Below are 25,943 nucleotides of genomic sequence, written 5' to 3' on the forward strand. Positions count from 1 at the left end.
CAGAAAAAATGTTATCTATAATTTCTCAAAAAGAATACTATAGATCTAATATACTGGTAGGGAATGATTGTTAAAATAATATAGCAAGGATGTAGTATCCAACCATCTAGGTTAGAAAAGTGGCCAGGGGCCCTAGCTGGTTTTGCTCAGTGAATAGAACATCAGCCTTTGGACCTAAGGGTCCCAGGTTTGATCCTGGTCAAGGGCACATACCTCGGTTGCAGGCTCCTCCCTGGCCCAGGCCCTGGTCAGGGTTCGTGCTGGAGGCAACCAATCGATGGGCTTCTCTCACATCAATGTTTCTGTCTTTCCCTCTCTCTTCCACTCTAAAAAAATCAATGGAAAAATATCCTTGGGTGAGGATTAAAAAAAAAGGGAAAAAGTGGCGAGGGAGCACACCTGTGCCATTCCCTTCCTCACCCCCCTCCCTGGCACATAGCCCCTAAGGGACTCCATGAGACTTGCAACCAAGGGAGCAATAGGCAGTAGCAGCTTATCCTGGGCTAAGGCCCCCTATTCTCTGATTTCCCAGTTAAGCTAAGGCAGCCCAGACTCTCCTGTTACTTCTATGCCCTTGTTTCACCCTCTTAAGTATATTTTTGCTGTGGTCAATAAACACTCATTGGTTCGCAACACAAATTCTAAAGGAGAGACAAGAAACTGCTCCTGATAAAGGTGGCAGTGAGACAGGTGGGGTTCAGAGGTGGAGAAGAGAATTCACCCAACATTCTCTTCAATTATGACTTTTTTAAAAATCATGTTCATATGTTACTTTGAAAAGAAACCAAAAATTAGGCAGTTGAATAGAAGGTAACTAATTTGTACAAACAATCATGGCACGTTCATGTATCACTACATTCTACTCAGAAAAACTTGCCCAGAAAGCAGTCTAAAAGAGCAAAGTGCTAAAAACAGGTGCTGTCGGCTTCTTGTTCTCATATTAAGATGTTTTATCCCATAGATACACTCATCATTCTAAGGACATCCTAATCATCACAGTTCACCTGATGCTATCATCGAGGTCTCAGTACTTCCACCCTTTCCTTCCACATAAGCCCACTTCCTGCTCTTAACACAGACGCCCTGCACGGGCAGGTGAGTGACAGGAGTGCGCACGGACACAGTACCTTCTCTAATTTCACCCGAGACTCTCGTCCACATTCCAGGGGGGTGGTGAGGGTATTCAAATCCTGGCCCCAGAAGGCAAAAAACTTTTCAATTCGGAGACTACGAAGAGCATAATACCCAGCGTTCCGGATTCCGTATTTCTGCCCAACACTCATCACTTCATTGTAGACATGTAGGGCATACTAGAGGGAAAGATGAAAGGGTAATAAGCAGCAGACCTTCAGATTTCAACCTGGAGTGTGTCTGCCGTGCCTGATGGCTGACACTATTAATCTGGATGGGGAGAGGTTTGTATAAAATTCTCAGGATGTCTCATCAACAAACCAAAGTGCTACAGCCCAGGTGTAAGGAGCCAGGGTCACCCTTAATGCAGACGTAAGCTCCATGAAAGCAACATTCATATCTTTTCATGCCTCTGAAATGTCTAGGAGACTAACTTAAGTACTTACTAGTATATAGCAATTATTAAATAACTCACAGAAGCACTCGCAGCTCCAAGTAATGACTAAGCTCAGCTGCTTCTCCAATAGCCTGCTCACCCTCCACTGGCTTTGTTCCCTGCCCCAATTCCCTATGAGCTGGCCCTGCTATGAAACGTGGTACACATCACTCTCCCATGTGCCCATAACATCTGATTTTTCACACAGATTACAGCGTATCTTAGAGATCCAGGATGAGGCACAGAGGAAGAAGTCAGGGAAGCAGAGCTCTCCCAACTTGCCCCACAACATTGGCCTCTCACGTTCTTTTTTTTTTGTTGTTCCAAAAATGTGTAAGTATCAAATAAATGAACAGTTTTCCAAATTGAAAGCAAAATATTCAATCCCCATCTAAATATACTCTGTTAAGTCTAAAGCCTAATAGCAGACTACACTGTTTGCTTTAAAAACTGTAAAAAGTAAAAGACAAAACAAAGACAGAAATAAGGCAGATATTACATGATCTCACTTACATGTGGAATAAAAAAAAGCAACTCCTAGAAGAAGTCATCAGACTTATGGTTACCAGAAGTAGGGGAGGGAGGAGGAGGAATTGGAGGGAAGTGGTCAAGTACAAGATTCCAGTTATAAGTTAAAAAGTAGTAGGAATGCAGTGTACAACTCATGACTCTAGTTAACACTGCAGTATGGAGTGGAGTCAATCCTAAGAGATCTCAGCACAAGTAAATATTTTTTGCTTTTTTTTCCCCCCAATCTGTAAGAGATGTATCTGCCCTAGCTGGTTTGGCTCAGTGGATAGAGCGTAGGCCTGTGGACTGAAGGGTCCTGGGTTCGATTCTGATCAAGGGCACGTACCTCTTTTGCAGGCTTCTCTCCGGCCTGGGCCCTGGTCGGGGTGTGTGGAAGCAACCAATCAATGTGTTTCTCTCACATTGATATTTCTCTCTGTCTTTCCCTCTCTCTAAAAATCAATGGAAAATATTCTCGGGTGAGGATTAAAAAAAAATGATGTATATAAATTTATGGCAGTAATCATTTCATAATATGTGTAAATCCATTACGCTGTACATCTTAAACTTATACAGCGATGTATGCCAGTAATCTATCTATATATATAAAAGCCTAAGTGACCGTTCAACCATTCACGATGATGCGCACTGACCACCAGGGAGCAGATGCTCAATGCATAGGCATGGAAACATGGAACAGACTGATGAATCTCAGAGGGTAGGGGGGAGGGGAGAGGACAGGAAGAGATTAACCAAGCATGGATTCGTACACTGATGGGGTCCCTCGGCCTGGCCTGCAGGGATCAGGCTGAAACTGGCAGTCCAACATCCCCTGAGGGGTCCTGGACTGCAAGAGGGCGCAGGCCAGGCTGAGGGACCTCACTGGTGCAAGAATCCATTCACCGGGCCTCTAGAATCTCAATAAAACTTGAAAACAAAAAAAATCAGCTTCACTGGTGTTATATTTTGTCCTGGCAATGTGTGTTGCTCTTTAAATTGCACTACTGCAGCTGGACAGCCTGTGAAATGTGTGAGTGAAACACCTGAATTAGCAAAGTAGGGGGAGGAGACCAACAGAGACTGGCAGGGAAAGGAGGATAAAGAGCCACTATCTGGTGGGCTTGGTGCTTTACGGCCTCAAACTGAATACTCTGTACTGGAGTTAAGAGGACGACAAAGGAGGAAAGGTCTAAAGCAGGTGACCAGTCGTTGGCTAGTTGAGAAAAGCAAAGGGAAAAGTGGGTCCCCCATCACTGACTCATTTCCTCACTAAATGCTGGGAAAATCACAAGAGCGGGACCAGGAAAATCAGAAGGCAGACACCAGGGCCTCCGAGTCACGATGCTGCTGGAGCCGCAGAGCCTCCCCCTCCTGATGGGGTTTGGCCAATCAATGACATGTGCACCCAGGTGGTAACACCTGAATGACCTGATGACACTTCAGAATCAATCCCTGTCCATATAGGCAAAACGTATCAGCTACATTTGTATCAACTCCTCTTAAATAGTGAATAGTACTCTCATCTTAATATTTTTATAATATTTCTGAGCATAGAAAAGCAGATGAAATTTCATGGGCGGATAATTTTGTGTTTCACTTAATAATTGAGAAAACTTAACACTATGAGTAATATGACTGATGTTAAGAACAGGACAAGGATGCCTATGATCACTGCTACCTGTCACAATGGAGCAGGGAAAGAAATTGTAGGAATAAAAATTGTCTAGCTGGTTTGGCTCAGTGAATAGAGCGTTGGCCTGTGGATTGAAGGATCCTGGGTTCGATTCGAGTCAAGGGCATGTGCCAGGGTTGTGGGCTCGATCCCCAGTAGAGGGCGTGCAGGAGGCAACCAAGTCATGATTCTCTATCATTGATGTTTCTATCTCTCTCCCTTTCCCTTCCTCTCTGAAAAAAAATTGTTAAGAAGAAAAACTTACTACCCTTATATGTTAAGATTGAACCTTGGACATTCCAGAGAATCAACTGAAAACAACTGTAAACAATAATTTAGTAAGGAGTTAGGTTAAAGAATCAATATACAGGAAAACAGCTTTCATAAATCATAACCACTTAGAAGATAATGGACAAAGATACCCTTCCCAGTCATAGCAACAAAAAAATATTATCCAAATAAACTTGAGAAATGTACAACATTCACATGAAGAAAATGTCAAATACCTTTGAAGATTATAAAAAACAAAAAACGAATAAAAAATAAAAAGCATACTTTGTAAGATTCAACACAAGAAATGTCAATGGTCAGCCCTGGCCGGGGAGTTCAGTTGGTTAGAGCATTCCAATACACTAGGGCAGTGGTCGGCAAACTGTGGCTCGCGAGCCACATGCGACTCTTTGGCCCTTTGAATGTGGCTCTTCCACAAAATACCACGGCCTGGGCAAGTCTATTTTGAAGAAGTGGCGTTAGAAGAAGTTTAAAAATTTTGGCTCTCGATATTTCAATCGTTGTACTCTTGATATTTGGCTCTGTTGACTAATGAGTTTGCCGACCACTGCACTAGGGTTGTGGGTTCCATCCCTGGTCAGGGCACATACAAGAATCAACCAATGGGTGGTGAAGACCTGGGGGGAGGGGAGGGGCTGAGAGGAGGGAGTGGGGATGGGGGATGGGAGACATCTGTAATACTATCAACAATAAAAAATATATTTTAAAAAAATCAACCAATGAATGCATAAATAAGTGGAACAACAAATCAATGTTTCTCTTTGTCTCTAAAAAAATAAAATAAATGTCAATTCATGTAACACGATCCAAACCATAGGGTGGTGTTTTAACTACATGATTATAAAGTTCACAGGGGAAAATAAGGAAACAGGAATTGTTTTTCTTTTCCAGAGTTTTCTAAGCTATGAGAGAGGATAAGTACTTACAGGCATGAAAAATATATAATAATAATTAAAACTGTGATCCTGGATCTGAATAGACCGACAGAACAGAGTAAAAGAGTCCAGAAATAAACCCAAATGCACTTAGTCTCTGACAAAGGTAGAATCTCAAATCAGTTGGTTATCCAGGTGGAGAAAAATAGTTTGAGCTGTATCTCATAAAGTGCACCAAGAGACACTGAGGGGATGGAGCATTTAAATATATAAAAGAAACCACAAACCCGTAAAAGGCAACTAACACCAAGTATAAAGGCACTAGAAGAAAAATGGAAAAACTCTATAGCCCAGGAGTGGGGAAGCCCCTTCCACAAAGACTGATAAATTCAACTATATAAAAACAGAATTTCTGCAATATATGAAACATTTTCCATAATAAAAAGTAAATTTAAAAAAATCCTTCTACATGCAAAAACACAAGTCAAAAGACAAATGGCAAATTGGCAAAAAGATTTTACAGCTCTACAGCAAGGACTGTTTGATTCAGAGAATGCCTAGAAGCTGGTAAAAGTACCAATAATTCAATACAAAAATGGACAAAGGATAGGACCAGAACATTCACTCATACAGCATGTATTAAGCATTCACTATATGCCAAGTATCTCTCTAAAGTGCTGAGAATATAAAACTTAAAAGACAAATATGCCTGCCCTCAGGAAACTTACATTTAAACAGGTAATCCAATGAATAAAAAATATTTTTATGGAGAAAAATAAAACAGGAAAGGTGGATAGGGAGAACTGGGGTTGAGGGTGGGGTTGCAACTTAATTTTATTTTTATTGATTTCAGAGAGGAAGGGAGAGAGAAACATCAATCATGAGAGAGAATCGCTGACTGACTGCCTCCTGCACACCCACAGTGGGGATCGAGCCCATGACCCAGGAATGTGCCTATGGAGAATTGAACCGTGACCTCCTGGTTCATAGGTCGACACTCAACCACTGAGCCATGCCAGCAGGCTTGGGATTGCAACTTTAAATAAGGTCTCATCAAGAAGGTGGCATGTAAATCTGACCTGAAGCAGGTATGGCTAAGAGGTTGGGAGTATCTGTCTGATAGAAGGGGCGCCAAGGGAAGGGGAACAGCAAATGTCAAGGCCCTGAGGCAGGAGCAAGCTGGCATGTTCAGAGACTAGCAGGGAGGGAGGGAGGGAGGGAGGTAGAGAAGACACGTTGCGTAAGATCAGAAGAGAACGAGTGGAAAATGGGCAGGCAGAACTGTGCCGGCCCTGCAGGTGGGTGGGCTTTTACTTAGAGATGGTTTTGAAAAGTTGCTCAGTCTCTGACACACACACACACACACACACACACACACACACACAAGGAAACTAAAGCTGTACTGACCAACTGTTTTGCACCTATCAGCCTAAAGTTTGACACCTCCATGTGTTGGCACACTCTTGTACACTGCCGAATTTTTATAATAGTAAAAGGACTAGAAACACCATAAATGTCTATTAGTACCAGGCTGGTTAAGTAAATTATGATTCAACTATATGATGGAATAATGTGCCACTATAAAAAAAGAAAGGAAAAAAGAAAGAGGAAGCTCTTTAAGTACCCATAGGAAAAAGATCTCTATGATAAATTGTTAAGAAAAACAAAATGAATGCCCAGCTGGCATGCCTCAGTGGTTGAGCATCGACCTATGAACCAGGAGGTCACGGTTCAATTCCCAGTCAGGGCACATGCCCGGGTTGTGGGCTGGATCCCCAGTGTGGGGCATGCAGGAGGCAGCCGATCAATGCTTCTCTCTCATCATTAATGTTTCTAACTCTCTCTCTCCCTTTGTCTCTGAAATCAATAAAAAAAATATATATTAAAAAAAAAAGATGAACAACAGTATGCTTCTGTGGGTCTAAAGAGGGTTAAAATATGTATTTGAACTTCCATATTCACAAAAATTTCTGACATGACAAAAAACTAAGATCACATAGTTAGTAGAAACTGGTCAAATGGAACTGAATATTTTGGGGTTTTTTAAAACCATGTGGACATATTACCTATTTTTTAAAAAAGTAAATACCTTAGTTAAATGTGCTAAAATGTCTTTAACGCAGCCTATTCAATTACCCAGGCACAACAGGGCTCTAACCCTGCCAGTGCTCAGCAGGTGTGGGACACCAGCACACCTTCCTTGCTTCTTACCTCTATGGGGATGTAAAGCATGAAGCCTGGCTCTCCCGTGTGAGTCATGCTCATCACTCGGATCCCGTTGGCATAGCCCACACTCATCTCCTGTGGAGACAAAGGGAGATAGTGTCAAAACTCCAAGGGAAGTGGGCAAACCCCTCTCCTTAGCTGTGCACCCTTTGTCTGACCCTAAAAGAGACATGTGAATGAAAGAATTTCATCCTCAAAATGATCTGTTTTCAGGTCTCCAGGTCATCAGGAATGGAACAAAGCCTTTACAATATCTTTTCTTTGAATATCATCAATATCAGGAGTGCTAGCCAAATTGCTGATGGGAAGTGGAGGCAAAGTCCTGACAAACAGGAAATAATACTTTTTGCAAAGTCCTGCTAAAGATTTGTTTTAGGTGCACAGGGAGCAATGAAGACCAGGAGTCTCTTTCAGGGCACTCGGCAGACAGTGCTAGGCTCCTGCCCACAAAAGATGATGTCTGGTGCCCAGAGAACACGGTTCACCTGCTATCCTGGGGTCTGATGTCCAAAACGTGTTCACAGCAGCTCCGTTACCTCTGTCTCAATTCCTGTTCCTGTGAAGGAAAGTGCCAAGTCCCAGGTGGCACTAAAGCAAACTTTCCACAGAAAATCCGGCATCACATGGTGCTCTGCAGGCACACGCGGATGATCACTCATCAAGAAACAAGACAACCCTAGCCGGTTTGGCTCAGTGGGTAGAGCATCAGCCTGCAGACTGAAGGGTCCTGGGTTTCATTCCGGTCAAGGGCACATGCCAGGGTTGCTGGCTCAATCCCCGGGGCGGGGGGGCATGCAGAAGGCAGCTGATCAGTGATTCTCATCATTGATGTTTCTATCTCCCTCTCCCTTCCTCTCTGAAATCAATAAAAATTTAAAAAAGAAGCAAAGACACTGAAGGAGTTAGTAATGGCTAACAGTGAGTTTCCTGTGGCTTTCACTCTGCCATAGAGGAAAAGGAAAACTGAAATCAATTAGTAGGTGGATCCCAAATTTGGTTTGAACATCAAAGAGCCTCCTTCGATTACTGTCCCCAAGCTGCTTGTTACAGGCTGACAAAAACATTTCTCCATTTGGACCGCAAATCAAACACTTCGAGAGGACGCAGTTATTTCTTTTTTGTTCAGTTACAATTTGTTTTTGTTTCACTCAGCTATAGTTGCCAAGTATAAGAAAGAATCTTATGTAAGTTGTTTAGGAATTCACCTACACCACTTATTACCTGAAGATGCCACATACACAGAAGCTGCTCTGCCTCTGGGCATGGGAGAGAGGAAGAGCTGCTGGAGAGAAGGGACCTGACCCTGACCGGCGTATTATAATCCTGTAACGTAGAGTCTGCTGTTATAGAAAGCAATAAATATATAGAACTGATATTCAGAGAAGTTAAATCCACTTCACATATATCCTGATGCTTATTAAATAAGGAGATCTTGAAGGGTGAAAAATAAAGGAATTTGTTCTGTCATTTTATTAATAAGTCAACACATTTTGTGGGTGTTACCGCCATAGTAAGAACAGGCAATTTCCATCTCTTAAAAAGATATTCCCTGCCCATTCAAAAACTAGAACCTTACTGGCACTCACCTTGCAAAAGAGGCTTGGGAAGTGGTCTGGAGTTATCGGGGCATAGGACAACTCGGACAGCACATCCACAGCTCGAGGACCAATCAGATTGAGGGCTAAACAGAAAAGAACAAGCAATGTCTGGCCGCTCCAGGTAAACAGCTGAGCCATTGGGAAAGGTCTGTTGTGGACTTGCTCACCCATAACCAGGCCTGGGTGGCAAGACCACAAGAGCATCCCTTTGTTTAGGCCAGTGGTTGGCAAACTCATTAGTCAACAGAGCCAAATATCAACAGTACAACGATTGAAATTTCTTTTGAGAGCCAAATTTTTTTAACTTAAACTTCTTCTAACGCCAATTCTTCAAAATAGACTCGCCCAGGCCGTGGTATTTTGTGGAAGAGCCACACTCAAGGGGCCAAAGAGCCGCGTGTGGCTCACGAGCCGCGGTTCGACGACCACGGGTTTAGGCAATCCAAAGTGCACCTGATTCTGATAGACACCCCTCTCCCGACAGGCCTGCTAAATGCAGCTACTGACTGCTGGCATAAAAACTAACTAGAGTGTTTCCTCTTCCTAGGGACACAGGAAGGCAACATTCCATAGCCTCCTTTGTAGTCAGATGGGACCATGAGACCAAGTCCTGGCCAGTGGGACAGGAGCCCACTTCTAAGACTGGACATCCTCTCCTGCATACTTCCCATTCCCCTCATCTTCCCAGTGTGGCTACGTGATGGGAAAAGCCCCACTCCCAAATCGACGAGGAGGAGAGCTGCCCAATCACTCTGGATCTGTCAGTTTGTGACAGCAGCCTGTGCTAAGTACACTTTAACTATCTTCATTCAACAACTCTGGTTCAACAAGATTCTGTAGTTTGCCAATCTGGCAGCAAGAGTTTGTAATATTTGCTGCTACAATGAATTGAGAATGAGGGCCTGCTGAAATGAAGGGCAGGAGTAGGTTAAGTAGGGTGAGGGAGGAGTTACACCTAGAATGGTAGTGGGATGGCATTAGAGGAGAGCTGCTCCCCCGACTTAACCACTGGAACAAACAGGAAATTTAAGTCATCCTTAACAATTATTCACTCATTGCCCAGCCAGTGTGGCTCCGTGGTCGAGCGTCGACCGATGAACCAGGAAGTCAGGGTTCAATTCCCAGTCAGGGCACATGCCTGGGTTTTGGGCTCAATCCCCAGTAGGGGGCATGCAAGAGGCAGTCGATGGAAGATTCTCTCTCCCCCTCTCCCTTCCTCACTCTGAAATCAATAAAAACATATTTTAAAATATTATTCACTCATTAAAAAAAAGCTAACGAAAAATTTTTTTTTTAATTTTTTTTTCAAATATATTTTATTAATATTTCTACAGAGAGGAAGGGAGAGGGACAGAGAGCCAGAAACATCAATGAGAGAGAAACATCGATCAGCTGCCTCCCGCACACCCCCCACTGGGGACGTGCCCGCAACCAAGGTACATGCCCCTGACCAGAATCGAACCCGGGACCCTTCAGTCCGCAGGCCGACGCTCTATCCACTGAGCCAAACCGGTTTCGGCGCTAATGAAAATTTTTGAGGAAAATAATACTTAGATAATAAATATAAAAATGCTTTAAAATTACTTACTCTAGAAAACTAGAGAAAATAAAAATTATTTACTCATTCACTCAACAAATATTTACACTCCTAACATGCTGACTGCAGGGGACATAGCAGTGAACAAAACAGTAACTGAAGAACTCATTCCACATTTCCCTTAAAAAACTCAGGAAGTATCAGAGACCATTTTTCTATAACCAGTGAGCCTCTTCTAATTCTGACAAATCTGGGTCAGCTCCCCCGGGGACCCGGAGAGAAGTACCTGTGTATTTCCAGGTGACGTCCTCCAGGAGCAGGTCGCTGTCTAGCGGCATGTGCTTCTTAAGCCAGGCCCAACAGTGGACCTGCTGGTCGGTTGGAGAAATCATGAAGAAACTGAAAGGGAGACCCATAAGCAATCAAAACCAGGCAGCAGAGAGAGGATCGGGAAACAATCAAGTTCTGAGCTAATGTCAAAGCAGTGGGTAGAATACTGGCCAATGAGCTCTTAGCCTTCAGAGGGCCAGGAGCATGGAACTTGAGGACACACCATGTAAGGACAAGCGGAAGACTGACTTCTGTCACTATACAGACCTACTAATACAAGATAAGACGTCTTCTCCCAGTAGGGTAACTAATTTTCCACATCAGGTTTTGCATAATCTGATGAATTTCTTTTCTTTCTGGTGATTTTTTTTTTTTTTTGTACTGGACTGCTAATGGACTGGCCATGAGGTAGTGAAGTGTTTCTGTCCTTGGTATGACTCAGGGTTCCTGGGGGAGCTGGGTGCTCTGCTCTGTCACAGTACCCGGGGACCAGTGCTGGAGAGAGCCAGCGCGGCAGCTGACCTCACCTGCGCTTGTTCAGGCGCGCTATGCTGCAGTCATTTTCATATCCTCCGCCCTCATTGAGCATGCCGGTATGCACGATGTGGCCCACGGGCACGTCAAGGTCATTGGAGAAGAGGTACTGCAGAATTTCTAATGCCTGATCTCCGGTGGACTGCACAGTTAAGACACAAAGCAGAGAAAGCACAAGAACATTTGGCTGGTAACACGGCCTCATGAGCAATGTGACTTGCTACAAAAATTCACTGCAACAATATTTTCAGATTTACATCACTGTAGGAAGCACGAAAGAAAGCTAGCTGTTGATTCTAATGATAAATGGGCCTCTGTAAGCAGATTAAAAACCAGAAACAAAGAGCTAAAAATTATGTAATAAAGATATGATATTAAAATATATCAGAGTTCTTACAGAATCCATTTTAAACAGACAGATGAAAAAAGGAGGCACCGTCTCCTAATCTGTTATATTGGTTTCCAATTACTTACTGTTATTTCAAACTTTGTGAAAGAGGACATGTCAATGACACATACGGCTTCCTTACAGCACTTGACTTCAGACTCCACAATGTCAAACCAGTCCGGCTTATAGAAAGTCTTGCTCTGCTCCAAAGCCAGGAGGTCTGTGGACCAGAAAAACAGAAGGAGAAGATTTATATTGGGGAGTCTCCTGTGTAGTTAGGTTTTATTATTTATTCTTCCAGGAACACATTCTAGCTACATATGTTTAAAAATAAATTGTATTAATTCTCAAAAGCAAAAAAAGTGAACAAAAATGAGAATGTGCCTCTCTTTACCCTTGTCTGGTGGCACAAAGTACTTTGGCCTCTCGAATCCATGCTTTTCCATCCACCTGGCTCCTTGTGCGTCCAGCCGGTCATAGAGAGGGGATGTGCGTAACTGCCTCCCAGTCTGGAAGTCCCAACGAGGAACCTTCAAATCGTACAGCAGAGCTAGAACAAGTAAGAACAGTCCATGAAAGCCCAAGCCAGTGAGCTGAGTGCACACTACCCACTAGACTCTGCAGTTGCTCCCATTCAAAAAAGCATCCTTTCCAGGCTAACGTAGCATAACTTGCCAAACGGCACCCAGTATAACAGGCATGTTCCAGGAGAAAGAAAAATATTGCAAGAGCTGGTGTCACCCCTTCATAGTTATATAGCTGTGAGTCACATGACAACTCTACATCCCTGTTTGCAATTATGGTTCCAAATTTGTAAGTAGATCTAAACTTTGCTAAGCTCTGTAGGAGAGATGAAGGAGATATCAAAGGTCACAGGTGGTTACAAAGTGTGAAAAAATGGCACTTGATTCTTTACAGTGCCTGTGCTATTGGGATCTCAGACCCATTACAGACATTTCCTCTGTAATGCTGAACCCATTTCTGAAGTGAAAGGTCACAGCATACCTCATTTGGTAGCTCTGAAACCTGACAGCTTGCACAGGATTGTCCCAGTGACATTATTCACATAACAAGTTTGGGTCAGGATTCAGTTCTCCTAATGTCCAGTCTGCAACAGCAATGAGTAAAAATAGCCAGAAAGAGTGTGACCTCTAGTCCCTTCCAAAGAGAAGACCTGACCTCACACCACTCCACACAGGAGGTATCTTGGGGGTAGTGGGGAGGTTGGGAAACTAAAAATCAGGAAACTAAAACCCTAGTTTTCTTATATTGTGACAACTTGTCCATCTCTGGTATTTTAGGTTCTACTTTCCCCATTTTCTATCATGCCTACAACAATTTCTATTTTATGAGAATCAGGAAATGTCACCTAACATGTCATGTCATCAAGGAGAAATTGAAGCTGTTATGATTTGCATAGGTTCTAAAGTAACTATGGATGGGGAAATCTGGACCTATGATAGTTCAACATTTTAACCAAAATATTTGCTAAAAAGAAGGAAGCTTAGCAATTACACATACTGCTGCCAGGTCCCAAATCTCCCCCAGATATCAGTTCTCTGCCACAGGTCATACAGGTGTTAAAGGTCACTAAATGCTCACGATGAATGGAACAACCAGCAGTTCATTCTTAAAGAAAAAGTTTTTACTGATTTTGGATAGAGGGAAAGGGAGAGAGAAAGCATGAAAGAAACATCGATGTGAAAGAGAAACATTGATCAGCTGCCTCCTGCACACCCCCTACTGGGGATCAAGCCCACAACGCAGGCACATGCCCTGACCCTTAATCAAACTGGCACAGGACACTGCTCAACCAACTGAGCCACACTGGCCAGGTGAGCAGTTCATTCTTAATCAAGAACAGTGATCACAGCCAATGTAGAAACTTAGTCCTGAGCATAAATATGCCCAAAATATCTATCTATCTATCTATCTATATCTATCTATCTGTATAAAAGCCTAAGCAACCTGCTGACCAGCCGACTGGCCAGTAGCTATGACACACAATGACCACCAGGGGGTAGCCGCTGAACGAATAGGCATGGAAACATGAAACAGACTGATGAATCTCAGAGGGAAGGGGGAAGAGGGGAGGGCAGGAAGAGATTAACCAAAGATCTTATATGCATACTAGGCCCAGTGCACGTCCTTGGGCCTGGCCTGCGGGGATTAGGCCGAAATTGACTCTCTGACATCCCCGAGGGGTCCCGGATTGCAAGAGGGTGCAGGCCAGGCCGAGGGACCCCATCGGTGCACAGATTGGGCCTGTAGTTTAGACACATTTTGGCAAAGTCTGAAAATAGTTCACCAGTGTAAGAAAAATGAAATTACAACCTGATTTGGTTTAATTCCTCAATAAAAGTTAGAAAACAAATGCAAGACAAGGAAGAGTACCTAGTTAAGTTAAAATGAAGAGCTGGATCCTTCAAAGTTGGAGGGAAGCTAGAACAAGGAGAAAGAGCAGGGACATATGTTTTGTATGCACATGAGAAGTTGTTTTCTATCTTGCCAGAGTATCAGGGGTTAATGACAGAAGACACTCAGAGAAGCTTTAAGCTTTGAGAATAAGTTGGCAAGTTCGCTGCATTGGAAAGCAAATCTTGATCCCAAAGACCAAGTGGTGAGCCAGAGCACTCACTGTGACATCAGCTTTCCAGACACAGTGGGAAGCAGGCAATGCTGGGAACATACTAGAAGCTGCTGCCTGAGTCTGGCAGGAATTACCACCTGAAAGTCAGTGCACTGTCCTGCCCCGTGAAGTAAATAGGTACAAGATGCAAGAGAAAACGTTCCACAAACATCACAGGGACACCATGTCCCTGACACAAGCCTGAAACAGTTAAACATCAGAAGCTCAGCTTGAAGCAATTACAGAAGAACTGAGGAAAACCTGCCCTCTGAATGACAGATCAGGCACCAAAGAAGACTCCTGTAAGCAAGTGCGACAGGATAAAGCTCCACTTACGCATGACTTCCATGACCCGGTGGCGCAGAAAGGTGCGGCTGCTCTGCAGGGCTCCGAAACGCTTTAGGTCCAGCTCCCAGACGTTTTCTGAGGGATAACCATGCACCATCCACTCAGCGAGGTACCTGTTGGCGGGGGGGTGAGGGGAGCAGTAGTAGTTGGGCCTCAGATGTGATACTCTCAACACTGTACCAGGAATCAAGAACCAACATGATCAAAGATCCTGTCTTGTCAGAGACTGGGTGAGAAATTCTGGGCAATTTCCTTAACTTTTTGGAAGAAACAAACATGGATCCATCTCCTGTGCTCACAAGATCACTATGAGGATTTTAGCTCTAATGATAAGATTCTCCAGAAAGTGTTTAATACATGGGCACATCTAGGAAGAAATAAGACTAAAAGGTATACAAATGTACTCTAATTTATACATCCATGTATTTATTTTTGTCTGTAAAACAGGAGGTTATAGTTATCTGAACACATCTCCTCTGCTCCAAAGGTTTTTTGTAACTCCACTTCCATAACTGTTTTCAGAGCCATTCTACAAGTCACTCAAGAAAAATGGCCTCATTAATTTTTTAGGAAGTTTTTAAATTGTGAATACACAGCATAAGCTGACCATCTTAACCACTTCCAAGTGTATAGTTCAGTGGCATCCAACATTCACATTATTGTGTAACCTTCACCACCTTCCATCTTTTCCCAAACTAAAACTCTTTATTAAGCAATCACTCTCCATTCCCTACCCCAGCCTCTAGCAACCAGCATTTTACTGTCTGTGCCATCCGTTATGAATTAGCCTCGCAGAGTGAACCACACCATATCTGTCCTTTCATGACCAGCTTGTTAAATGTTTATTAGTACCAATTAAATAAAAACTAGTGATACTCAGCATGATCATCTATCTCACTCACCATACTTGGATGTTCCCAAATTTAAATATACAAAATTGTGTACTCTTACAGTTTGAAAGAGTACACAAGTATATCCATCCCACAGGCTTAGTGACTAACTCCAAAATAGGGGTTCCAAAAACATTTTGCACATTTCAGGACCATCAGAAGAGCCTTCCATGGTAATTACTTTGAAAGGACTTTAAAATTACATATATCTTCCTATAATAACATACCAGATTAAATATATTATTTAAAATTTAACAAGTCATCCTAGAAAGAAAGAAGCCCAGTGAACTGAGTGTGAGTGACAAAGACTTACCTTCCAGCTCCTCCACCAAATGAAAGGCCAGCAGAGTTCATTCCTGCCAGGACATAGTAGCCCTTAACCAAAGGAGACTCGCCCATGATGCACCTCATGTCTGGCGTGAAGGTCTCGGGGCAATTGACCAACTTCACAATCTCCAGCGTCTCCAGGTCTGGCATCCTACGCAGGAGGGAGCTCAACAGGGGCTCTGAGCAATAAAACAGCCAAACAGAGTCCTCAGCTTCAGGGAATTCAAACCTTCCAACTCCTCATACTTTCTAACTCTTCCCTCTCCTTTCATAAAATCTTTTGGAAGAGGTTTTCTAAGAAGAGCAACGGGGCCATTTATCAGAGAGCAGAACCCTTGCTGGAATTATGGAACACACCTACGAGGTGCCTGGCATGCAGACTGACAAAGAAGATGCTGTGGAAGAGCAAACACGTTACAGATGAGGATCTCAAAGGGCTCGGTGCTAAAGCTCTCACGGGGCGCCCGAGGGAGATGCAATGAAGGGCAGGTTCCCTAAGCTGGCATGGCTGCAAGGACAGATGCTCAGTCTGTTTTAAAGTGACTCCATCATCTGGGAGCAGTCCAGTGGGGCAGTGGTCACAGATGACACCAGACTGTGGAGCTGGCTGGTAGGTACACGGGGTTTGATATTTTCTACCATAAAAAGTTTACTTTAAAAAAAATCCATTAAGGCTAGGAAGGAAACTTCATTATAGACCTTTTCATATCTTTTATATTTGGAACCATGTGAATATATTAACTATTCAATAAATAAAAAGTATTTTAAAATTGAGTAACGGACATTAACAAAATAATTCTGCTTTCTAAAAATGTCTTTAATCCTATCTAATAAAAGTAATATGCAAATTACCTCCGCTACACCCACAAGCCACACCCACCAGACAATCAGGAGCGAATATGCAAATAAACCCAACCAAGATGGCTGCGGCCACAGAGAGCAGGAGGGAGGTTTGGGTTTCCCCGGAAATGGAGGAAGCCAAGCTTTCCGCCTGCCCTTGCCAGCCCAGTCCTCCACTCAATGCTACGAAGTTTCAATGACAGAAGATAAATAAATTCCAACAAAAATGGCAGCAGCCACGGAGCTGGATAACCCGGCGATGGAGGAAGCCAAGCTTTCCTGCACACCCTGGCCTGCCTTGGCCTCCGCTTAAGGCTACAAAGTTTCAATTATAGAAGATAAATAAATCCCAACAGAAATGGCTGCTGCCACAGAGCGAGCAGGAGCCTTGGTTCCACTCCAGGATACAATGTTTCAATTGTAGAAGATAAATAAATCCCAGATACAGGGCCTCTGCTTGGGTCGCCGGGGGGCGTGGCCAGCCTGCAAACCACCACAGGCCCCTCGCCCAGGCCGCCCCACGCCCCAAGGGAACTCCCACCCTGATCCAGGACACCCTTCAGGACAAACCAGCTGGCCCACACCCGTGCACTAGACCTCTATCCCATCTAATAAAAGAACAATATGCAGATTGACCATCACTCCAACACACAAGATGGCTGCCCCCATGTGGTCAAAGATCCTGCCCCCATGTGGACATAAGATGGCCACCACAAGATGGCCAGCAGGGGAGGGCAGTTGGGAGGGATCAGGCTTGCAAGGGAGGTCATTTGTGGGCAATCAGGCCAGCAGGGGAAGGCAGTTGGGAGGGACCAGGCCTACAAGGGAGGGCAGTTAGGGGTGATCAGGCCGGCAGAGGAGGGAAGTTGGGGGTGACCGGTTCTGCAGGGAAGGGCAGTTGGGGGGGGGACCCAGGCCTGCAGGGGAGAGCAGTTGGGGGGGACCAGGCATGCAGGGGAGGGCAGTTAGGGGTGACCAGGCCTACATGGGAGTGCAGTTAGGGGCAAACAGGCTGGCAGGGGAGCAGTTAGGTGTCAATCAGGCTGGCAGGGGAGTGGTTAGGGGGTGATCAGGCTGGCAGGCAAAAGTGGTTAGGGGCAATCAGGAAGGCAGACAGGCGAGCAGTTGGGAGCCAGCAGTCCTGGATTGTGAGAGGGATCCCAGATTGGAGAGGGTGCAGGCTGGGCTGAGGGACACCCCCCACCCCCGTGCACGAATTTCGTGCACTGGGCCTCTAGTCTTCTATAAAATCCTAAGAAAAGGTTTCCTCCTGGCTTAAAATTTCAGCAGTAATTTTAGGTGAATAAGTAATAAGCTAAAAGTCCACTAACCAAGAATAGTCTTCTGACTCTGCTACCAAGTAACTGTCCTGAGACCCAGCAAACTCTAACCTCCACACGGGGCTGTTACAAAGATCAAGTGAGATGCTGTTCTTGAAAATGCTTTGAAAAATGTAACATTTTAGGTAAGTTCAGAGCATTATTATTACTACTAAAGGCCCAGTGCATAAAATTCGTGCACAGTGTGGGGGGTGTCCCTCAGCCCAGCCTGCACCCTCTTGCGATACGGGACCCCTTGGGGGATGTCCAACTGCCAGGACTGCTGGCTCCTAACCACTCTCCTGCCTGCCTGATCACCCCCTAACCACTCTCCTGCCTGCCTGATAGCCCCTAACCACTCTCCTGCCTGCCTAATCACCCCTAACCGCCTCTGCCTTGGCCCCCGCCACAGCGGCTTCATCCAGGAGGACATCTGGAAGGTTGTTCGGCTGTCCGATCTAATAATCATATTACACTTGTATTATTATACAGTTCACACACCAAAGTGGTCCCAGTCTTCCTGTAGGTTGTGAATCTCCAGCTGGTTTTTGCCCTCAGTGAAAATTGGTTTCGGGGTTTTCTCAAAGCCCCCAGACAAGATGCCACCCTGCCAGTTGCGAATATAAATTCTGCCATCGGCGTCTACAATATCTGAGGAGAGAAACAATAAGGGAGTGGGGAGTGGAAGAGAAGAGCAGGGGTTAGATGTAAGCCAGTTTTCTAAATAGACAGAAAAAAAGCAAAGCAGAAACACCCACTCGCTGTTGGCTTTGTTAATGGAACAGCATCTCATGAACACATCAGCTTTAAAATACCTTTCCAGGCCATCCAGGAGGTTTCCCCTTGCAGATTCACAATGGAGACTTTCTCTGATTTCCCTTTACCCGATCAGTTACGTAGAAGCTTTGACTAGTCCTCACAACCAAACTACTGTAATTGCCACTGTGCCACATAAAGCCTAAGAAAAGGGGGCATTGCCGAGCCCACTGCAGGGATTCAGACCTTCAGAGTGAAATCAGCCCTCTCCACAGCACTCGGGGTCACTGAATACCCTGAGTTTATAGCATTCAAGTAAAAAACTCCAGGTTATATTCCAAATATTGTCAATTTAGACCTCTGTCTGGGAGTACAATTAGCTTGCAGAAAAAAACTGCTTCAGTAGAATGCCCGTTTGGCCATCCTTTCATAAAGAGTTCTTAAAGAAAAGTCAGAACTGGGCCACCTCTCTGTAACATGCTCTAGAAAAGAAAAGGCTCTTTCGGACAGTCTGTCCTTCGCAGAGAGTCTTCCTTCAGAGGACAGAACAGTGGCAAGGAAACAAGATTAAAAACAAAGTGCAGGTCCTCACTTGGTGTGTTGCTCTGCAGAGGGGTCTCCAAGGGGCGAGTCAGGAGGTAGAAGTGTTCGCAGGCATGTAACGGGATACTAATCGGCTCCTCGTTGGACAGACCCAGCTCGTATGCCCACTACAAATGGACAGATTGATTTGTGGGTGGAAGAGGAACAGAAAGACAAATGAGCAAGTTCAGCCGCTTGAAAAGAGTTTAATTTCAAGTGGCCTGTGTGTGCTCTTGCAACAATGTCAGCTGTGGGAAGCCAAGATTCAGCCTGCTTTCGTTTAATTATCTGGATGGGGAACAACACTAGACGTTTTAAGTAATAAAACTTACTTTTAGATCAAAAGAAGACAGATTTCCCCATAGTAAAAGGAGCTCATGGGGAGCAAAGGAGGCCTTCTAACGAAATGCCTGGCTTCAAGACAAACCCCAAGTACCATCATAAATGAGCTTTACAGAACAGGAAGTATCCCTATATCACCTTAAACTGTAGAGTGGACAGAAAGGACCAATTTGTCTTCAAAGCACAAGCAGCTTAGTGAATTGGAAACTGAATCTATGCTCCTGACACAATAGTACAGCCTAGTACTTTACCTGCTAGGTTGTAGAATGAAAACAAAACACCACAGGAAGATCCAATGCCAGGGATTTATGTCAATGCGCAAGTGCTTCCAGGGCCCGGACGGGGAGCACCAGTTCACCAGGGAGGAAAAGGAGGCACTGCAGCTCCATAGGGGAGCAGTGCAGGTTTCCAAGTTCGAGCACAAGAGCCCCGAGTTCCAGCCCTCATTGTGCTCCCTGCATCTCTTTACTCTGTCACTAAATAATCTTAAGTCTCTACACCAAAAGTCCTGGAGATAAAAGGTAAATAAGAAAACCAGAGATCCCGCTATTGTTGCTAACTTACCTGACCAGCACAGTTGACAAAATACTGGCATTCAATCTGTCCTTTATCTGTCTCCACACCAGTAACTTCACCTTTTTTGGTCATCACGTGAACAACACTTGTCCGGTCATAGATCTGAACACCTGTTCAAGGTAAAGAAAGAGTTGGGCTTTGATCCTCAGATGGTCTACAAGTAAGGCATCTGCAGCAGATTCTCAACTCATGAGAAATACTGAAAAGGCCAGGACAAAGCTTTAATTTAAAAAAACAAAACACTCCTAGGGACCACACCCTGAGACTGTAAAGGAGATTTCCCAAGGTTAAAAATGGCAGGCAAATTTAATAAGGGACTTTAGTGCATAATTCAATTCCAGGAATCATAAAAGGGGCAGGGGAGAAAAGTTCAAATAGGACAGCTTACATCCTATCTACCCACATCATGGATCAGCTCATTCAAAGTGCACAACACCATGAACACTGAGGTGTCCTCCCCTCATTCACTCAAACCCGGGACATGATCCAAGCTGTGGATTAAATCCCCAAGGTGTGTACTAACCTTAGAGCCTCTCAGTTCAGGAGGGAAAGGAGTTCTTTAAGTCTGAAGTGTACTAAGTCAGCACTAAAACAGGGTTCCTCAGGGCTTTAATAAGAAAAATGTCGTCCCAAGGAAAAATAGTAACAGGTAGCGTATTAAAACAAAAAGAGCCAGTGTAGCCCAGCTGGTGTCGCTCAGTGGTGGAGCATTGACTTTGAACCAGGAGGTCCCGGTTCTATTCCCAGTCAGAACACATGCCTGGGTTGTGGGCTCGGCCCCCAGTGTGGGGCGTGCAGGACGCAGCCGATCAATGATTCTCTCTCATCATTGATGTTTCTCTCTCTCTCCCTCTCCTTTCCTCTCTGAAATCAATAAAATTTATTAAAAAATAAAAGAGCCAGTGTACAACACAGTAGCTGAGTTGGTGTCGTTGCCTATTGTGAGACAATTTCTTCGACAACCTCTTCCTCCCTTGTCCCCAGCCTGCTTACCATTTTGGGAGGCAGCACTTGCCAGGGCGAGCGCCACGTCAGCAGAGGACACCACCGCGTCCTCGGGGACGTGCATGGCCCCCGCCAGGTCATGCACGTTGAGCAGAGGGTGCAGTTCGGCCACTTTCTTGGGGGAGATGATCTCAGAAGGGATGCCTATCACACTGCCACGGAACACAAGGGGACAATGACATCACTGGCCTCTGACAGAGGGCAGGGGGCAGTAATGCCAGGACAGGCTTCTAGCCTCACACATACTTCAGCCTGGAGTTGATGCGCTTCAGGGAGATCAGCCGGTCCTGAGTCTGGGCCAGAAAGATGGAGCCTGTCCGTATGTAACCTGTAAGAACAATCAGCCGAACTGAGATCAACCAGGACAAATGTGGGGTGGCAAAGAGGCAAACTCGCGGGATTATTAAGTGAGAAGACCTGTGATGAGCTCCGGCACTGCCACCATCCAAACGTTCTTGGCTCAGAGTTTTGTGAAGATCAAATGAGATTTTAATGCACATGAAATCACTCATAAAATAAAAATTAAAGATGCCACGGCTAAAAAACATTTGGGGGGCGGGTGGAGATAACCCAGACTCATATTCTTCACTCTGTTTAGATTTTCTCCCCGGAGTTTTGGTGGCATGTAACCCCCTAGAACATTCAGCCTTGAGCAAGTAGGTGAATGACTGGAGGTTACTCATCTCGGATGCAGAGCATCCAGGCCAGATGGCTCCTGTTCCAGCTGAGGCCCTGTCGGCTGTGGGGACCCATGTCCTGGCCTCCACGCTGCCTCTGGCAACCTCCTGACAAATCTAAAGGCACCCAACAGCCTTCCACAAACTCCTTATGCCCACTGCAGCCAGTCATTTCCTGTTGTTTGAAATCAACATACCAGACACCACCTTATTACATTTGGGTCAATTACAAGTCCCCTAAAATGCCATGTCTCTTAGTTCTTATGAAGAAAGAGTTGAATCAGTTATCATTTCAAAGGAATTATTAGTGAGAATAATTTATTTTCTTAGTTTCTTTAGAAATCATCATATAAATATACCCTTCGCTGATATGACAAGAATGTCTCAGTTTGAAGAACTGAAATTTCAGAGATTGGTGTTTAAATATAGTCTGTTTACCAGAGTAGTCCAATGACTTGTAGCTAACACAGCCTGAATTTCAGGCAAAGGGTTCAAAAGTCATTTTCTGCTCACTACCATAGATTACATATAGCAGAGTACCATTGTATATATGTTCCTTTTAACCCACTAAATAATTTTTTATAAATGCATTATCCCTGACTTGGAAAAACAACTCAACTCCCCGAATCTAGGTTTCTTCAGCTGTAAAAGAATGACCCTTATTATAAGATCAAGGACTATATGGAATACTTTCCAAAGATTATAAAAGCTATTATGTCACCTCTCTCATTCACTTGACCAAAGTCACACAGATTGAAGCACTGCCGACACTAACATCACAGTCGGGGATGAGGACTGGGGGTCATCTGCTGAGTTTGGTTAGCAGGTAATGAACGAACATCTCGAGTAAACGGACTGTTTTCAGAGGAGAAGCAGATAACATCTTCCCTTAAATCTAGGTGCACGTATGTCACTTCATCCTTATTTCATGACCCAACAGCAGTCCATGAGTGAAGTGACCATGGCAGGCACCTGCACAACTGCGGGACAGGAGACCTCTCCTCCTCGGGGCCCTGTCACCTTTCCCTGCGCCACTGGCGAACGACCACGGGCGTGAGACTGAGGCTGATCCCCTTCTCTCGCTTACCTGGCTTCCTCACTGCCCACAAGGACCAAGGAGAAGTCGGGCCTCTAAGGGTTCCAGATGGTGATCCAGAAAGCAAGCTAAGCTCCCTCACTTTACAGAAAAGAACTTATAACCCTGATTCCTGTGGAATCCCACCACCTGAGGGATGCAAGGCCGGGCAATGCACTAGTCTCTGGCCCAATGGAACAGGGGCCCATTTTGTGGACCTTATTCTGACTCGAACCCAGTTAATATTTGATTCAAGTACCTTGTTGCCATCATTAAACACAACCAAAGGGACTGCTTCCCACCTGTCCTGCCTGTAGCAGCATCTTCCCTAGTAAAAGCCAGAGACTGTGCGGCAGCAGGAAGCACTTTTACCACGTTCACTGGAGAGCCCTGCCCTTCAACAGGAGGCCTGGCCAAGTGCAATGACACCATGGGGTCAAGGCGCCAGGGGCACACCGTGTAAGGAGGCACCCACTCAGTGCTGTGACTGCAGGGTCACCCCAGGATGCATACTTGTCTCACCCCAGTCCTGGCCCTGCCATGTGCCCTAGAATACACAGCCTCTTCTTCCAGGCCTCTGGATCCTCTCCTGGCATCTCTCTCTTCCTCCACGGCTATCAAATCCTACCTACTAGACAATCAGTCTTCCTCTACAGTTTACAGTTTACTTCATGACAGTATGAACTATATAAAATGGAAATGTGATAAACCCTTACTTGTGATCAAAATTTCAAATCTCCCTTTCCCTAATGAAAATGTTGTCAGCGGTCACATGATTTCTAAAAGGGCTGGCGAGGTAAACCACACACTGTGCTAGACTATTGTTTGAATAGTCTGCTACTGATCACATGGCAGAGCCACTGCAGCTGGCAAAAGACAAAGCTACCACCCTCTGTCAGGATTAGTTTCTAATGATCTCTGATTCATTTTGTGCAATGTCTTCAAAAGAACGACCCTGACATATGCAAGTGTCTGGAATTTCATCACTGGGCCTCGCTACCCACACAGGATGATTAGTGCGCTCACCACAGTCTCATCAGCCACCAGAGCAGGCTCCAGGCTGGGCTTCTGCTAATCCGTCACCTTACAACAAACTGATGGCCATTCTTTCTGCCTTTGATCATATGGGACCATCGTGTAGGGGTCTTCCTCTTCCTGGGACAGTTCCTACTCACTCCAGTGCTAGCTAGCTTATAACCCCTGTTTCCTTCCCCGCCCCCCCCCCCCCCCCCCCCCAATTACACAGGTAAGGAGAAACGTGAGAATGCTGTAGAGTCAGGAACATCCTTACTAGCGACTGGTGTACTTCAATGGGTCAAACTCTGACTTAACTTCCAAGCACCTAACTTAAATTCTTCCTCCTCCTCGTCCTCAAGGAGCCAATGCTGCCACTTACTACCCTTCTACAAGTGAAATATATAGGAAATGGCCCAGGAAAACCTTAATATCACAAGAATTATAGCATCTGAAAAGGATCTGGAATGATGATTGAATCACATTTTAAAGATAGGGAAACAAAGCCTGGCTGGCGTTGCTCAGTGGTTGATCAGTTAACCCATGAACCAAGAGGTCAAGGACAATTCCTGGTCTGGGCACAAACCGGGTTGTGGGCTCAATCACCAGTAGGGGGCGTGCAAGAAGCAGCCCATTGATGATTCTCTCTCATCATTGATGTTTCTATCTCTCCCTCTCCCTTCCTCTCTGAAATCAATAAAAGCATTTTTAAAATAAAATAAAATAAAAATAGGGAAACAAAGATGGCTCAAAAGCAAAATGACTTGCCCAAGGTAATACTCTGACTAGTGGCAGAGCCCAAACTACAACTCAGGTCTGAATTACCACTCACCAGGCCAACTCTTGTGGGACCACACACAGTCCCCAGGAAATGGCAGACCCCCTGCTTACCTGTTTGGATCCCTGTTTCTTGCTCTAACTTCTGGTACAGTTTGTTTGAATAGTCTGCCATCTTCTGCTCGATGCTCAAGTGCCTGGCAGTGCTTATGATGCCCGCACAGAACCTCGTAGAGCCAGCAGCCAGCCTGCAGGATGGATCCCAAAGGCTTTTAGGTGGACTCATACCTGTGAATGCAGCCAGTTCAAGTCCCAACTACAGCACTGTTCTGTCATATCAAAAGATGGAAACACCTACATGCCTGTCGACATGACACGAATTTCACATTTTGGAGTTCACCTACATGGTGGGATACTATACAGCCATAAAAAAGGAATGAGAAAGCTTTTATCCCACAATATGAAACAATCCTATTGAGAAAAGCATGGCAAGGAATGCTACCGCTTGTATAAAACAGAATAAATAAATGAACACCCATTTACACCAACATATACTGAAGAACACAGATCTGTTCCTATGTGGAGAGAAGATCTGGACCGATCCACCAGAAACTTAACTTGCCTCCAGTGAGGGAAACTTGAAGCCAGAGGTCAGGATTGGAAGAGAGACTTTCCCTGGACACTCTTCTACAATTTTCTATTCTGACTTATGTCAATGTATTGCCTTTTAAGAAATAATAAACTTTTTAAAAATGTCCAATTTGTTGTAGGCAAAAGAACAACAAAAGCCTGAAACAGATAAAGAACACTAGGGGTAAAATGAAGAATTCAAAAAAACTATGAACTATCCTATATAATAAAGAGGTAATATGCAAATTGACCATCACTCCAACACACAAGATGGCCACCCCCATGTGATCAAAGATGGCTACCACAAGATGGCCAGCAGGGGAGGGCAGTTGTGAGCGATCAGGTCAGCAAGGGAGGGCAGTTGGGAGGGACCAGGCCTGCAAGGGAGAGCAGTTGGGGGCGATCAGGCCTGCAGGAGAGGGCAGTTAGGGGTGACCGAGCCAGCAGAGGAGGGCAGTTGGGGGCAACCAGGCTTGCAGGGGAGGACAGTTGGAAGCAACCAGGCTTGAAGGGGAGGGCAGTTGGGGGGGGACCAGGCCTGCAGGGGAGGGCAGTTGGGGGGACCAGGCCTGCAGAAGAGGGCAGTTGGGGGCAACCAGGCCTGCAGGGGAGGGCAGTTAGGGGTGAC

The 25,943-nt window shown here is 44.9% G+C and overlaps 1 protein-coding gene across 8 annotated transcripts in view; it reads right to left on the reverse strand.

Moving 5' to 3' along the window:
• The window catches only part of PDPR (pyruvate dehydrogenase phosphatase regulatory subunit), a 77,020-nt gene that overhangs the window by 1,000 nt on the left and 50,077 nt on the right, over window positions 1-25,943 (reverse strand). For 3 of the 8 annotated variants that reach the window (XM_080643462.1, XM_080643461.1, XM_080643463.1), the window contains 15 exons: window positions 24,800-24,933; window positions 21,389-21,470; window positions 21,131-21,294; window positions 20,126-20,247; window positions 19,230-19,347; window positions 18,383-18,532; window positions 15,709-15,901; window positions 14,494-14,618; window positions 11,923-12,078; window positions 11,615-11,748; window positions 11,134-11,282; window positions 10,563-10,675; window positions 8,728-8,822; window positions 7,127-7,216; window positions 1,128-1,310 (listed from right to left, as the gene is read on the reverse strand). In XM_080643462.1, the coding sequence (XP_080499588.1) occupies window positions 1,128-1,310; window positions 7,127-7,216; window positions 8,728-8,822; window positions 10,563-10,675; window positions 11,134-11,282; window positions 11,615-11,748; window positions 11,923-12,078; window positions 14,494-14,618; window positions 15,709-15,901; window positions 18,383-18,532; window positions 19,230-19,347; window positions 20,126-20,247; window positions 21,131-21,294; window positions 21,389-21,470; window positions 24,800-24,933 (2,008 nt within the window). Of the gene's footprint in view, window positions 1-1,127; window positions 1,311-7,126; window positions 7,217-8,727; window positions 8,823-10,562; window positions 10,676-11,133; window positions 11,283-11,614; window positions 11,749-11,922; window positions 12,079-14,493; window positions 14,619-15,708; window positions 15,902-18,382; window positions 18,533-18,696; window positions 18,746-19,229; window positions 19,348-20,125; window positions 20,248-21,130; window positions 21,295-21,388; window positions 21,471-24,799; window positions 24,934-25,943 lie in introns of those variants that run through there. The other 5 variants (XM_080643464.1, XM_080643465.1, XM_080643468.1 and 2 more) reach the window with 5 other exon arrangements.

This window comes from Plecotus auritus (assembly GCF_963455305.1).
Source record: "Plecotus auritus genome assembly, chromosome: 10".
In the NCBI taxonomy this organism is placed as follows: domain Eukaryota; kingdom Metazoa; phylum Chordata; class Mammalia; order Chiroptera; family Vespertilionidae; genus Plecotus; species Plecotus auritus.